At 44.8% G+C, this 15,146-nt stretch overlaps 1 protein-coding gene across 2 annotated transcripts in view; it reads left to right on the top strand.

Annotated features, from left to right (window-relative positions):
• Positions 1–15,146, top strand: part of MAP4K5 (mitogen-activated protein kinase kinase kinase kinase 5) — a 57,597-nt gene that overhangs the window by 38,353 nt on the left and 4,098 nt on the right. The window contains exons 15-33 of one of the 2 annotated variants that reach the window (XM_027744475.2): positions 363–421; positions 826–890; positions 3,361–3,405; positions 4,376–4,418; positions 5,007–5,217; positions 5,696–5,793; positions 5,892–5,933; positions 6,647–6,731; positions 6,877–6,956; positions 8,748–8,808; positions 9,664–9,666; positions 9,757–9,871; positions 10,005–10,063; positions 11,146–11,249; positions 11,625–11,802; positions 13,042–13,110; positions 13,530–13,622; positions 14,241–14,311; positions 14,552–14,607. In XM_027744475.2, the coding sequence (XP_027600276.1) occupies positions 363–421; positions 826–890; positions 3,361–3,405; positions 4,376–4,418; positions 5,007–5,217; positions 5,696–5,793; positions 5,892–5,933; positions 6,647–6,731; positions 6,877–6,956; positions 8,748–8,808; positions 9,664–9,666; positions 9,757–9,871; positions 10,005–10,063; positions 11,146–11,249; positions 11,625–11,802; positions 13,042–13,110; positions 13,530–13,622; positions 14,241–14,311; positions 14,552–14,607 (1,537 nt within the window). The remainder of the gene's footprint in view (positions 1–362; positions 422–825; positions 891–3,360; positions 3,406–4,375; positions 4,419–5,006; positions 5,218–5,695; positions 5,794–5,891; positions 5,934–6,646; positions 6,732–6,876; positions 6,957–8,747; positions 8,809–9,663; positions 9,667–9,756; positions 9,872–10,004; positions 10,064–11,145; positions 11,250–11,624; positions 11,803–13,041; positions 13,111–13,529; positions 13,623–14,240; positions 14,312–14,551; positions 14,608–15,146) is intronic. The other variant, XM_027744477.2, reaches the window with a different exon arrangement.

Here is a 15,146-nt window from a genome sequence, read left to right as displayed (position 1 = left end):
TTCCTCCAGGTTGGGACAAAAGAGTCTTTCGTGGCTCCTCTGCATCACGTACATCGCACTTCTGGGAGACTTGCTGTTTCTTTCTTCCCTTTCACATGCATTTAAAAGTGGCACGTGGTTAAAATAGTTACATTTGAGTGTGCCTTCGTACAGTGACTTGGTATTTACCTTTGGGCTTTCTTGTGGGTTTCGTGTGTGCAGGTTTAAGCGTTCAGACAACAAGGCTGATGTTTTACGGGCAAATTAAATGTTGTGTACACAATACTTAGATCTGTTACAACATGCATTTCACTGTAGTAAGCACTGAAAGAGCCCCAGTGCAATGTTGTGTGTATTAATTATGAAAATGTGATGTTTTGCAGTTGATAAGCTGCAATTTGAGCCCCCTCTTCGGAAAGAAACAGAAGCTCGGGATGAAATGGTGAGGACAAGTTTATTTTTAACTTAATTTATTAAAATCACAGTGGCTTCACTGTTTTATGGTTCAGCTCTTAAGCAGCTTGCTGGAAAAATGTCTTTTAAGTTCCCTAAGTTCCCTGGTTTAGGTTCCCTAAAGTGATCCTTACTGAGTTTTCACCATAAATTTTTGCTTTCCTGTTACTTGATCCTGACATTCCACCATTTCCAGCTGCTGCTTTGAAGTCTTAAGAAGAAGAAAAATTGCTTCAGAGATTGTAAAATGTTGTTTCACTTTGGAATTTGATTTTACTGCTTCTGGATCGTTCTGCGGGGCTGGGGAACCTCCCAGGCCTTTTTGTTTGTGGTGGATAAGGTACTTTAGTTTGACAAGGGGGTGTTAAAAAATGACAATTTCTGCATCTCCAGGTCGTGGCAGCTGGCAGTGACTTTGCTTCACACTGGAATCCTTTTGTCGATGGTGGAAGCAGCAAGTAAGTACAGAATAAAACCAGCTTTTATTTCTGTCACTTGATGTGAAATTACACTGAAATTGTGGTGGAAACATCAAACCATAAGCCCTGATGGACTTTAATGTTCATGAATTAAGGAGATGTTACCCAGTGTGAAGTTCTCCTTCTGCAGATGGTTGGTCAGTTCTCTTGGAGGATGAGTTTTAATCTCTTGTTTGAAGTTTGTAGGTGGCAAGTGAAGTGTAAATGCACGAGCAGGACTCTGACATAACACAGCCACAGCCAGTTTGCTGAGGCAGAGCTGGTGACCTTGCAAAGGGCTGAGTTCAGGATCCTGCTCTGGCCTCACACTTCTCTTCTGAGCCGTGGCTGTGGTTGTGACATCCTGTGACAAGGCCTGTTCACAGCCCTGAGCTCGAGAAAGGGAAGGAGAGGCCAGCTCTGAAGGTTTAGTTCTACCAACAGTCCAACTGCACAGCTCCTCCTGCTCCGGGGCTGTGATCAGTGGGATCTGGAATTCACTCATGGGGTGTTTTGGGGTGAAGTGTTTTAGGCAAAGATGTGCTGTAGCTGATCTCCCCCCTGGATAAAGCAGGTCTGAAGTACAGGAGCACAACTCTGTCCAAGTTGGGATTGAATTTATTATGGATGTACCTTCCTTTTGCTGCAAACCAGGGGATCCTGCCTTTAAAGGCACTCCCTGGATTTGCAGTGAGGAGTGTGGAAGTTCAGTGATGCCAAGTGATGCACAGGCATAGGGAAGGGTGCTGTTTGGGCTGAAATAATTTCTCAGCTAAAAGAGCTTGTTTCCCATCTTTATTTGGAGCTGAGCAGCAGACAGTGGATTTCTTTGGCTTGTTTTTTGCAGATAAAGTCTTGCATAAGCTGTCAGCTGACACTACAGCCCCCTGGAAAGCTCATGGGGGTGTGGAGTGTGCCAGGATTTGAGTCTTTTGAAGTTCGACCTGGTTTTTTGTTCTCAGTCTCATCATAGGAGGCATTTGGGGGGCTCTGGGCTCTGCCTCTCCCTGCCCAGGAAAGCCAGGGACTGTTTTCCTCCCCTTCCTCCCTCTCTGGGGTTGTTTGTGTGACCCTGATGAGCTGAAGCCTGGATTTTCTGCAGACAGCTGGAATCTGCAGGGTCGAGGAGCAGGGAGGGAGGGAGGGAAGCTCCCCCTGGCAGAGGGACTCAGTGACTTGATTCTGTTCCTGTGGCTTTGCCTGTGCCAGGCTGTGTTAAAGCACAATAACTGTGGCCATAGCCAACCTTTCCAGGGCTATAAATGAGTACATGGACACGGATCCAGCGTTGGGAGGAGGACAGGCAGGACACTTCTGGATGGTGAATCCGTGCTGCTTACTTGGAAACCACTTCCAGCTGGAAAGATAAACAGGAAATGCATAACTCCTCTGTCCCAGCAACTCTGAGTAATCCCAGGGATGGCCAGAGAGGATGTTTGCTGGGGGGGGGTCCTTGCTTTTCATGCCCTTTGGCTTTTATGGAGTGAGTGGTGATTGATCTTCAGCTCAGGAATTACTTGACTGGAAAGGAGGAATACCAGGATGTGTTACCTGCTGATCAAACTTATCCCTTGTTTTTCTCAACGTGGCATTTTAAAATTCCTTTTTTGTATAGATTTTCTGCATTATGGAGGTGTTTTTTATTTATGATTTTCATAAAATCCCAGAATGGCTTGGGTTGGAAGGAATCTTAAATCCCATTTCATCCCAGCCCCTTCCACTATCCCAGGCTGCTCCAAACCCTGTCCAACCTGGAACACTTAGAGGGAAGGGGCAGCCACAGCTTCTCCAGGCAAGAAGAACCTTTCAAAATGAAAGACTTTTTCTCTTTTAAATTTTTTAGTAGTTCCTGTTGGCAGTTGCTACTTTCCCTCAGAAATGACTTGCAGGGAAATTTTACATTAATCCAAACTTTGCTGGGTTTTCTTGGTCATCACCCTTTAAAGACCCAACTTGAAAATTGCCATTTTGTAAAATTTTATCAGGTTTTTTGTTGGTTTCAAGGTTATATTTTCAGTGCTGCTTTGATCCTCTAGTCACAATTCCTTTTTCTGCTGTCCCTGGGGTAGCTTTGAAACAAAAATTCCCACTGTAGTGGGAAACAGTCTGTGTCTTTTGTATATATATATATATATATGGAAACTTCCCTTTAAAAGGCTTTTCTCCATTTGTCTCCCAGTAACTTCCTCTGTTGTTTTTTTTCTTCTTTTATGTCGTACTGTTGTTAGACATGTCAATAATATTTAAAATAGCAGGTAGGGAAAAGAAAGCTGATGGTGTCTGGTGTGGAAGAGAGATCCAGCGATTTTTGGGGGGTAAGGGGAAGGAAAGGACCAAACTGAATGGAAAAAGGTCTGAATAAGAGAAATGTTTGTTTTGGAAAAGGCTGTTGTGAAACTCAGTGACATCAGGGATGGGTTTAGTTGCACCTTAGAGCAGAGCTCTTAATTGTATAAATATTTTACCTTAGGGGACTGCTCACAAAATTTGGCGATGGGAGTGAAGATGTTGAAGAGTGAGTGGATCTCCTTCCTGCACAGTTGTGTTTGCTCCAAAACCTCTCCCCTCAAACTGCTGCAGCAGCTTTGCTACTCACCATTAACTGAGGGCTGGCTCCTCTCCAAGCTTCACTCCTTCCCTGATCCTCAGGGGAATGTCCAAAGCCACGCTTTCCCTCCTTGCTCTCCTTCCTGAAGTTATCTCAGAGTCCATATGGAAGTGCCTGACACTCTAAAGCAGATTTTATGTTGATTAATCCATCAGCCATGAGCCAGGCCTGGCTGGGACAGGATGTGCAGATAATCCTGTAGAGCTCTGGTGCAGCTCCTCTGGTGCCCAAATGTTTGATTCAGAGTGAAGGCTGCAAACTGGAATCCCAGCATTCCAGAATGGTTTGGATTGGAAGGGATCTTGAAGCTCATCCAGTGCCACCCCCTGCCATGGGCAGGGACACCTTCCACCAGCCCAGGTTACTCCAAGCCCCATCCAACCTGGCCTTGGACACTTCCAGGGATCCAGGGGCAGCCACAGCTTCTTTGGGCAACCTGTGCCAGGGCCTCCCCACCCTCACAGCCAAAAATTCTTTCCCAATATTCCATTTAACCCTGCCCTCTGGCAGTGGGAATCCATTCCCCCTTGTCTTGTCCCTCCATCCCTTGTCCAGAGTTCCTCTCTAGCCTGAGATCCAGTTTCTGAATGTATATTTATTTACTAACTCCAAATCTCCTTCCCCACAGAATGCTCTGTAACAAGTAACATTGGCATTTATGAAAGAACACGAGTATATCCCAAACCAACACTTCTAACGAGATTAATGTGCTTTTCCCCTGCTCTTGGACTTCCAGTTTAACCCTGTGTGTGCAAAGCTCTGATCTGCCTCTTTTTTGCCTCTACATGATCTTATTTCCAGTCTGCCTTGTCAAGTAGTTCTGGTTTTCATTCTGGTTTTGGTTTAACTGAGCCAACAACTGCCCTTTCCATTGCAGGTCGACACTAAAGCGAGCGGGGCCACCTCCGCTGCCTCCCAAGGTGAGAGGTGTGGGATTCAAGGGGTTTAAGCAGCAAACCCTAAAACCTGGGCAGCCTGGGATGGCCTCCTGTTCTGCATTCTGCCTCTGATTTTCCATCAGGGAGGAACACCTCTGGAATTATTCTGCTGTCAATTGTCTTTATTTTATAGAATCACAGAATGTGCCGAGTTGAAGGGACCCCCAAGGATCATCCAGTCCAACTCCTGGCCCTGCCCAGGACACCCCAACAATCCCACCTTGTCCCTGAGAGCGTTGTCCAAACCCTCCTGGAGCTCTGTCAGCCTTGGGGCCGTGCCCACTGCCCTGGGGAGCCTGTTCAGTGCCAACCACCCTCTGGGGGAAGAACCTTCTCCTGAGATCCAACCTAAACCTCCCCTGACACAGCTCCAGCCCTTCCCTGGGTCCTGTCACTGGACACCACAGAGCTTTTGTGAAGCCTGAAAGTTCACACACTTTTCAAAGGCTGATATTTTTTTTAATGTAGAAAGTCTGACTTGAATGAAACTCGTCTGAAGTTTGTGCTTCCCAGATGCCATTCCCAATTCCTTGTATTTCCCAAGTAACCATCACCTCTGGTTTCTTGCAGCCGAGAATAAACAGTTATCCCGAGGAAAACCTCCCAGATGATGAGAGATGCCAGACAATAAAACATTTCCCAGACTCACAGAACAGAGCCCCACCAGCCCACAGGAGACAGAGTATCCCAGTTTGTGGGCTTCAGGCTGATTCCAGCCCCATTGGAATGACCAGCAGCATCAGCAGCCCTGGATTGCTCACAGCCAGATACAGCGACCTGGGTAAATACCTGACCTTTCCTGAAGGTGACTGGCATCCTGGAGAAGGAATTGCTTCCAGAGCCAACTATTTGCAGAGATAATTTTTTAACACAACTGATCATGAGGGGCAGCTTTCCTTTATCCTTGTGTGCTGGTTCCTATTAGAGCCGTGACACATGGTGGGAATGTTCTTCCCGAAACAAGGACCCTGAGCCAGCCAATCCCATTAATGTGTGGCCTGCAGGAACAGGAGAAAAACAATGAATGCCACAGCTTTATTCTCAGTGGAATTTGGCCCAGGGACTGTTTGGATAATGGAAAGTGTGTAACTTAGCACGGACAAGAGCAGCCAGTTGTCCTGGGAAGGTTTCAGCTACCTGGGATGTGGATATGGAAGTGTCAGAGCTCACTTCTCCACTCCTGCTGGGCACAGGGGAGAAGAGATTTTCTGTTGCACTGGGTCAGATAAGCTACAAAAGGTGTCTGGGCTTCTCTGCAGGCAATGGGAATGGGATGCTGAAACTCATTGAGGAAAACGTGGAAGGATCCGGACAAATCCCTCAGCTCCCACGGAAAAAGGAGAAAAGAGATTTCCCTGTAGGTATTGTGGCTCTGGGGCTGATCTGGCTGTGTCAACAGGCTGGTTTTGTGTCAGCGTGTGGGAGGTGTTTTATGATCTTTGTTTCTTCCCACAGAAACCAGCCATCAATGGTTTGCCTCCGACCCCGAAGGTGCTGGTAAGAAATCCCGTTTGCACTGGGAGTTATCAGAGCCTCCTCTCTCCAGTGTCAGAAGGTTTTTACTGGAATAAGGCACCAGCTCATCTGGGGGGATTTTCTGCACCTCACAGCCAGTTATTTCTCCTGTGCTGAACACACAGTATTTGTTCCCTCTTTTTAAAACCTTCCTGTCACTATTCAGTCTGGATGTGGAGGGTTGGAGGCTTCCCTGGCTCCCTGAGTCGTGATCTCTGCTTAGGAAGAGAAATGGGGAAAGGTGGTAGTGATGGGAGGGCGTCACTGCTTCAATTCCTGCTTGTTTTCCCTTCATTGTGCCATTTATTTAAGCATTTAATACAATTATAAGTACAATTATAGAATAATTTAGGTTGGAAAAGCCACCACTAACCCACGTCCCCATGTGCCGCATCCACACGGCTTTCCAATCCCTCCAGGGTATATTGTTCTTACCCAATAGGTACTTGAAGTTGTTGATATAATTTCGACCCCCTTTTTACATTTCTTAATGTATTTGGAGTCTACAAAAAGCTTTGGAAGGCTGTAGCTTTTGGGGAAGGTCCCAGTGTTTTGCATCCAAGCATTTTAGGGGAAGTCTGTGTGTGGCGAGGGAGAGCAGTGGTGTCTGCAGGTGTCTCTGAGTGGCCAGGTGCCAGAAAATAAACTCCTTATACTCTGAATTCGTTTCAGGTTTCAGTTTTGGTGTCTTTCAGATGGGAGCATGTTTTTCCAAAGTCTTCGATGGTTGTCCTTTGAAGATCAACTGTGCAACATCGTGGATACATCCAGATACTAAAGGTGAAGTTATTTTAGGATTGTGTTCAAAACCTGCCTGTTGTGTTGCCAAAGCTTGGGAAATAATCAATTTGTAAAGTTATTTTAGTTTTGCCTTTTAAACCTGGTGATGAGCTTAGGAAATAATCCACTTCTCTCCATTTTTCAGACCAGTACATCATCTTTGGCACAGAAGAAGGGATCTATACTTTGAATTTGAATGAACTTCACGAGGCAACAATGGAACAGGTGAGTTTTGGGGGACTGAACACACAGAATAGATTCAGGGATATTATGGAGCAATGAAGTTTGGCATTGGAAGGAAAAGGCTCTGTGGATTATACTGATTCACATCAAAGCCAGCAAGGGAAGTCTGAAAATTAATAGTTCCTTGACCTACCTGAATTTATTGTTGCTGCCAGATCTTCCTTCTCCTTGGAGAACTGATTCCCTGCCCTTTCTCCCTCCACCCCATCCCCACTAGATGGCACATTGCAGCTCCTCTGGATGCTACCAAAGCCCTCACCCATTCACTTCAGCTGCTGTTTTTATCCCCAGTAAACTTCTCCTGGGCTCTCTGACCCTTTCCAAAGCCACTTCATCTATTCCTGGGGTTAAATTTGCTTCTTTAGGGTCAGGAGTAGCAGGATGTTCTTGGAATCTCTTTCCATATATGCTTTCCTAATTTATTTCACCTAACAGTCTTCTGTGGCCTCTTCCACATGCTTTTTTATATCACCTTGAAAGGTTTTGGCTGTGCCAGTGGTGTGTAGGGAGACCATTCAGTGCATCCCAAAATGAAAGTTTCCTTTTCCATGAGAGCATTCCAAGCTGGCAGAGCTCAGGTGTGACCCACCTCAGACCCCAGAGGCTTCTGCCACACCACTTGTTTCCACATTTTCATTTATTCATTTCATTTTCTCCCCTCCAAATGCACATTTTGAACTGCTTGTTCAACTTCTAATTGTAATTGTATCCTCCAAAGTGCTTGGCTGTCTCTCCAAGGTTAATATCTCCCAATTCCAGAAGTATATTTTTATTCCATTTTTAGTTTTTCAGTGAAAATACTGAATAGACCCAGGCCTATTCTATTAAATAGCAAATTGCTGAGAGATACTTTATGTCCAGCCAGTTGTACCTTTTCTTTCTGAGATTCTTCTACCACATATTTTCTTATTTTGCTTGTGGAAGTGGCACAGAGGACAAAGCCTGTGTTATGGAATCATATCACAGAATCATGGAATGGTTTGGGTTGGAAAGGATTTGGAAGATCATCTCATTCCACCTCCTGCCATGGGCAGGGACACCTCCCACTATCCCAGGTTACTCCAAGCCCCATCCAGCCTGGCCTTGGACATTTCCAGGGATCCAGGGGCAGCCACAGCTTCTCTGGGCAACCTGTGCCAGGGCTTCACTGCCCTCACAGCCAAAAATTCTTTCCCAATATCCCATCTAACCCTGCCCTCTGGCAGTGGGAAGCCATTCCTGGTTGTCCTGTCCCTCCATCCCTTGTCCCAAGTCCCTCTCCAGCTCTCCTGGAGCCCCTTTAGGCACTGGAAGGGGCTTTTTTCTTTTCAAAACAGCTTAATCATTTGAAGTCCTTTTTTTTCTTATCAGAAATTTCTACAGCAAAACCTCTGCCCTTCTCCTGTCATCCTTATCCCTTCTTTTGTGGGACTCCTGAAGGCCATTGTTTACCATCACTTTTATCACAATTCCCTTTTCAGGAGTTCGTTCTTAACTTTAAAATCTCCTCAAATCCAGAGCAGCTGCCCTGTGAGTAACTTCTTCCCACTGGGACAAAATTCAGTCCCAATCTTCCACGGTCTGTCTGTGCACAGAGCAGCCTCTTAACACAGATAGCCAGGCAGGTACATCCCAAAAAACACAGAGGGTCCAAAACAGGCAATTAAAGGGAAGCTGGGACTTTCTCCAGTGTGGATCCCTGCAGGAATGGTGGTGGAGGTGGAGCAGGCAGAGAGATGATGGTTGGAAATTCCTGTGTGTTTCTATTAATGGAAATGTTTTTTCTTTTATCAGTTATTTCCCCGAAAATGCACCTGGCTGTATGTTATCAACAACACCTTGATGTCCTTGTCAGGTAGGTATAAAGAGAGGGGAAATTATTAAAATTATAAATAAAGGGGAATTATAAATAAATAAAGTCATGTTTCAGTACAATGTTGTTTGATCAGCCTGGAGAAGAGAAGGCTCCAGGGAGACCTCAGAGCCCCTTCCAGAGCCTAAAGGGGCTCCAGGAGAGCTGGAGAGAGACTTGGGACAAGGGATGGAGGGACAGCACACAGGGAATGGCTTCCCACTGCCAGAGGGAAGGGTTAGGTGGGATATTGGGAAGGAATTCTTGGCTGTGAGGGTGGTGAGGCCCTGGCACAGGTTGCCCAGAGAAGCTGTGGCTGCCCCTGGATCCCTGGAAGTGTCCAAGGCCAGGTTGGACAGGGCTTGGAGCAACCTGGGCTAGTGGAAGGTGTCCCTGCCCATGGCAGAGAGTTGGGACTGGATGATCTTTAATGTCCCTTCCAAACCAAACCATCCTGGGATTCTAAAGCAAAATCTGTGTAAATTTGAAGGAGGTGAAGTGACTGTGAAGTACTGTTGATCCAGCAGTGTTGCTGCTTGGAAATACTGATTCTCGGACAATCAGTTGTCCTGGAATGGGATATTCCCAATAGGAAACAGGCACTGTGGAATGGAGACTGATTATAGGACTGTGCCTTTAAACATGCAGGGTTTGTGTAACAACATTTCTATTGATTTATAGGTAAAGAAAATATCCTGATATCAATTGTTGTATAATTACAGCCTTCTAAAAATGTTTACATAACTGAAATGAGCTCTAAGTTCAATATTCATTCTCTATTCATTATTATTGTTGCCTTCTCTTATTTTCTTCATACTTGGACTTGGCCTCCCTGCTGCTCGTGCTCCATGTTTCCAGAAGGTAATTTTCCCTGCCTACATTTTCCTAAATGGTGCAGTTCTCCACTGGAGGGGTGGCTGTTGATGTCAACTGTGCTTTTCTCTCTTCCAGGGAAAACGTTCCAGCTCTACTCCCATAATTTAATAGCTTTGTTTGAACAAGCCAAAAAAACAGGATTAGCTGCTCATATTCAAACCCACAGATTTCCTGACAAAATATTACCAAGGTACAAACCTCTCACTTATAGACAGTTATTAATAAGTGAAAATAACCATAAATACTGTTGGTGCTTTTGAGTTTGGTGCATGAAGGGCCTTGACATCTCTTGCTGATGAATTTTTTGGTGATTATTATTCCAGGAAATTTGCCTTAACAACCAAGATCCCTGACACAAAAGGATGCCACAAATGCTGTATAGGTGAGCAGATGTTCAGCTTTGCTTTTTATTTTCCTGCCCATGGCATGTCTGAATAATAAACTTAGTTCTTTGTTCAGAAAAAAGGCTGAGTTGGGATTGTTCAGCCTGGAGAAGAGAAGGGTCCACAGAGACCTCAGAGCCCCTTCCAGGGCCTAAAGGGGCTCCAAGAGAGCTGGAGAGGGACTTTGGAGAAGGGCCTGGAGGGACAGGACAACCAGGAATGGCTTCCCACTGCCAGAGGGCAGGAATAGATGGGATATGGGGAAGGAATTCTTGGCTGTGATGGTGGGGAGGCCCTGGCACAGGTTGCCCAGAGGAGCTGTGGCTGCCCCTGGAACCCTGGAAATGTTCAAGGCCAGGTCTTATATACAATTTTAGATTAACTTAGTTTGGAAAAGGCCCTTAAGATCACCAGGCCCAACCATTCCCTCAGCACTGCCCAGCCCACCACTGACCCATGTCTCCAAATGCCACATCTCCCAGTTGTACCTTCACACCCTTAAAAATTCACATAAGGTACTTCTTTGCCACTTGGAGATCCTGTTTAGCTCATTAAAGTGTCCACAACAGCCACATTTACAAGTGATTCCTCAAGTCACCCTTGTCCTGTATCCAGCTGAGCTTAAAAAAACTCCCCCAAACCAGTCAGAGCCCCCCAGGAGTTATGAGCTTCCCATCTTTTCTGCCTGGGAATTGTTTTATTTCAATCCCAACCTGCCCCAGCTCACCCAGCCCCACGGAGAGGAGTCACAGCTTTTCTGCCCACTCAGTGTGTGGGCCCTGAGCTGGGACTCTGAGGATGCTGCTGGTTATTAATCACAATGGAATTTATCTGGAGTGTAGCACGATATTAACCACTGTGGATATTGGAATGGCAGCTAGTGGGAAACTGATGGAATGAAATGATCTTTAAGGGTCCCTTCCTACCCCAATCATTCTTTCATATGTTTTTATAACGCTATTTCTTAACATATTTGCAAAGGTACCTGTGTAGAGTTTTTTCTGACTACGCATTGAACTTCCAGGACTTTAAAATTACTGTTTTCAGGGTTTTTTTTTTTTGTTTGTTTTATTTTTTGCAGTACGAAATCCATACACAGGCCATAAGTACCTTTGTGGTGCGTTGCAGTCTGGAATTGTTCTACTCCAGTGGTATGAGCCAATGCAGAAATTCATGTTAATAAAGGTAAGGATTTACTTGTAGTTCAGTTTAATAATTATACAGTTGTTGAAATAACCTTTCCAGAGTTTGTCATGGAAAGTACGTCCCGGTCTGGTGCCATTTGTGGGTTGTGAGCACTTGAAAAATCTGACTTGACACGTTTTGACTCAGAAAACCTTGTGACTGAAGTCATGTAAGTCATTTAAAAGTCATTTAAGTGCTGGATCAAGCCCAGCACTCACAACAGCAGAACATCATCCACCTCTGCCCAGCCTGATGTTCATGCAGTGAAAAATTCTGTATATTTATACTTTGTGCATGTTACTGTAGATTTGTTTCACTGTAAAATCAAACTTACAACTGCCTGATTATGGTTTGTTTTGTTTTTTTTTCCCCCAGCACTTTGATTTCCCCCTGCCAAGCCCCCTGAATGTGTTTGAGATGCTGGTGATCCCTGAGCAGGAGTACCCCATGGTGTGTGTGGCCATCAGCAAGGGCTCAGAGCCAAACCAGGTCGTGCAGTTTGAGACAATCAACCTGAACTCGGCGTCCTCGTGGTTCACAGAGATCGGGGCAGGTGAGGCTGTCTGACCATCTCCCAGCCCTTGGATTCTCTGGGAATGTTGGATATGACTCCTCAGGAGTCAGCTGGAAAAGCTTTGGGCTTGGCAGCTTCTCTACCCAGAGCAGATCCCAGGTTTTTAGAACCTGAAGGGAACCTGCAAGAAAGGTGGAGAGGGACTTTGGACAACGGCCTGGAGTAACAGAACAAGGAGGGAATGGGTTCAAATTGACACTGAGCAGGGTTAGATGGGATACTGGGAAGGAATTCTTGGCTGGGAGGGTGGGGAGGCCCTGGCACAGGTTGTCCAGGGAAGCTGTGGCTGCCCCTGGATCCCTGGAAGTGTCCAAGGCCAGGTTGGAGGGACTTGGAACAACCTTGGCTAGTGGAAGGTGTCCCTGCCCATGGCAGGGGGGTTGGAATGAGATGAGCTTTAAGGTCACTTCCATTCCCAACAATTCTATAATTCCATGATTCTCTGTGTTCTTGTGCTGACCCACCCACCTCAGTATAAACTGTCCTTGTTTAAAAAACTTCCACTTCAGACACACTTTTTGTTTTCTAAACCTCTTTAAACACTAACCAGACCCTGCTGATTGGGTTCTCCTTTGTGGTTCCACACTGTTGCCTGGGATCAGTCTTCCTGCTCTTTCCCCTCCTTTCCTGTGTAAAGAATCCAGAAATGAATTCTTGTCCATCCTCCAGCCCTTGGGGGAGGTTTGCCATCTTCAGCTGGCTTTTAGTAAGCCAGGATTTGGGTTATCTTCACAACCTGGCTGATATTTTGCATCTGCTTTTCTCAGCTGCCCTTGTTGGATATCCTTTTTCACCTTTAAAGCTGTACCAACAGCTTCATTAATAAAAACCAGAAAAAAATGCTATGAAATCCTATTAAATTTAGCTTGGTATCAGCACAATAATCTTTCCAGATGTGGATTTATGAGAAAGGAGCATTTTTTTTAGGAGTGAGAATTCCCTTGATGGTTCCTTTTGTTCATTATGGTGCCTCCCTGTGATGGAAGCTGTGCTGAACTGTAGCACAAAACGTATTTTATCCAGTCAAAGTAGTATTTTATATTAAATACCTGCTTTGAACTGAGGGGTTTGTCCTTCTTCCAGAACATTCTGGGATCTTGGAGCCTCAAAAATAATTCAGAGTAACAAACAGCACAGTGAAGAGTCTGTAGCTTTGGTGAGGGGGGGCTGAGATCAGTCTTTTATGTGTATAAAATGATCTGCTCTGTTTTTCCTCAGGCAATCAACAGTTGGATGCCATTCACGTGACACAGCTGGAAAGGGACACTGTCCTGGTCTGCCTGGACAGTGAGTAACACAATTCTCTTGGAAAACTTCCTACACCTCGTGCAAAACTTTTTTTGCCACAGTTGTTGAGCTGAACTCTACCCACAAGTTAATTTTTCCCCCTTCATTACTGATCTGTGTTGTGATATTTCCAAATAAGCTACAGTTTGGATAAGTGGAATTTCATTTTGAGTCTTGTCATTCCACTTTCTCTCCTCATATGTGAATCATTCTGTCAGTAGAGTCTAAAAACATGCCAAGTGCACAAAAAAGTTTTTTATATTTATTTTGAGAGAAAGATGCTCTTGGGTTCATTTTAGGCAAATACTGTAGATGTTAACTTGGGGTATTTCTTTGTGCCTGAAAGATTAAATTAGTATCTCTTACTTGAATCCTTTTCAGCAGTGGGTTTTAATACTTATTTTTCTGTTTCTCTCGAGAATTTGTGAAAATAGTGAATTTACAAGGGAAACTGAAGTCAAGCAAGAAATTGGCCTCTGAGCTGAGCTTTGATTTCTGCATCGAGTCAGTGGGTGAGTGATTTGCTTCTGTCTTGTCTCTCGGGGTTGAAGAACTCACAGGGGTGAGTGTTGAAAGACTGGCTGGTTTCTGGTCATTTCCATGGAACTGAGAAAAAAATTCGGGAAGGAGAAAGTGTTTTAGTAATACATAAATCTGTGTTAGTCTCCTGAAAGTTGGGATTTTATTTAAAGTGTAGCACAGCCATTTTTTAATAGTCAGGATCATAATATTTCAGTCTAATTCTTAGAGGACAAACTGCTGTCTTTAAATTATCAGGGGACAGGAGCCTTTGCTTCAAAAACTTGATTTGTGGTTGTCAGACAAGTATTTGTGCTGTAATAAACTCTTGGAATTATAGAATTAAATCACTCAGAGCTGGGAGTTCTGTGCTCCCTCTGTCCCTGAATGGAAAACTCCTCCCATTTTTCATACATCTATTTTGAAGTAAATATAATAATTCAATTTTGAATATATATCTACATATTAAAAATAGTCATATTTTAAAGTAAATATAATAATTCAAATATGTAGTTGGAATGGTGTTTATACCCTTCCTGGAGTTTTCTCCAGAATCATTAGGGGTACAAAGATCCAGGGAATAGGATGTGATGTGTGTTTTTCCTTTGCAGTGTGCCTTCAGGACAGCGTGCTGGCCTTCTGGAAACATGGAATGCAGGGCAAGAGCTTTAAATCAGATGAAGTAAGTGATCTCCCAGTGTCTCCAGGAAGGTTTAATTTATTCCTGTTCCTTATTTACCACTCGATCCTTTGGCTCCTCTCGCTCCTTCCCTACTGGCAATGCTTGTGCTCCAAGATCAATTTATCTGTTTCTCCTGGAGTTTGCACCAAGTTGCATTTGAATTTTATTTTCCATCCGACTGAGGCCAATAAATTTCATTTTGCCCCTGAAATGGATCTAAACATCTCCATTTTTCTCCAGGTGACCCAGGAGATATCCGATGAAACCAGGGTTTTCCGCTTGCTGGGGTCAGACAGGTAAATCACCCCAAAGAAACAGAAACCTTTTGTTTTATTTAAACCAGCTTTTCTAGTTCCCAGCTGGAACTGGCTTCCAGCCCACCACAGCTCTGTCTGTAGGCAGCAGGTGACAGGGAGAGATGAGAGATGCCCTTGGATGCTTGGAAAAGCCTGCTCCTGGCTTGGATTTTCCTGGCGAACTGTGAATTATCTTGGCAGCTAGTTAGTTAAAAATAATCTCTGCTGATCTCGAAATAGCAGGGCAAACTAGAACACACACAGGTTTTAATCACAGTGGGCTAAATTCAATCATTATCCATAATATCCAGCTGATTCCAGAGGTGGGAAGAGGTGCAGCTGCCTCCAGGTTTGGAACCTGAGCAGCAGCTGCCCCAGTCTCTGGGTTGGACATGTGCACTTGTGGGTTCAGTGCTAAATGTAGGAGTAGATAGGAATGAATCCAGAAATCAGTTCCAATCACAGAATCCCAGAATGGTTTGGGATGGAAGGGACCTTAAAGCTCATCTTGTTCCACCTCCCTGCCACGGGCAGGGACA

This window comes from Pipra filicauda, unplaced genomic scaffold, assembly GCF_003945595.2.
Source record: "Pipra filicauda isolate LSUMZ 115617 unplaced genomic scaffold, ASM394559v2 scaffold508_size1329835_pilon, whole genome shotgun sequence".
In the NCBI taxonomy this organism is placed as follows: Eukaryota; Metazoa; Chordata; class Aves; order Passeriformes; family Pipridae; genus Pipra; species Pipra filicauda.
This window is presented reverse-complemented; position numbering and strand designations above follow the sequence as displayed.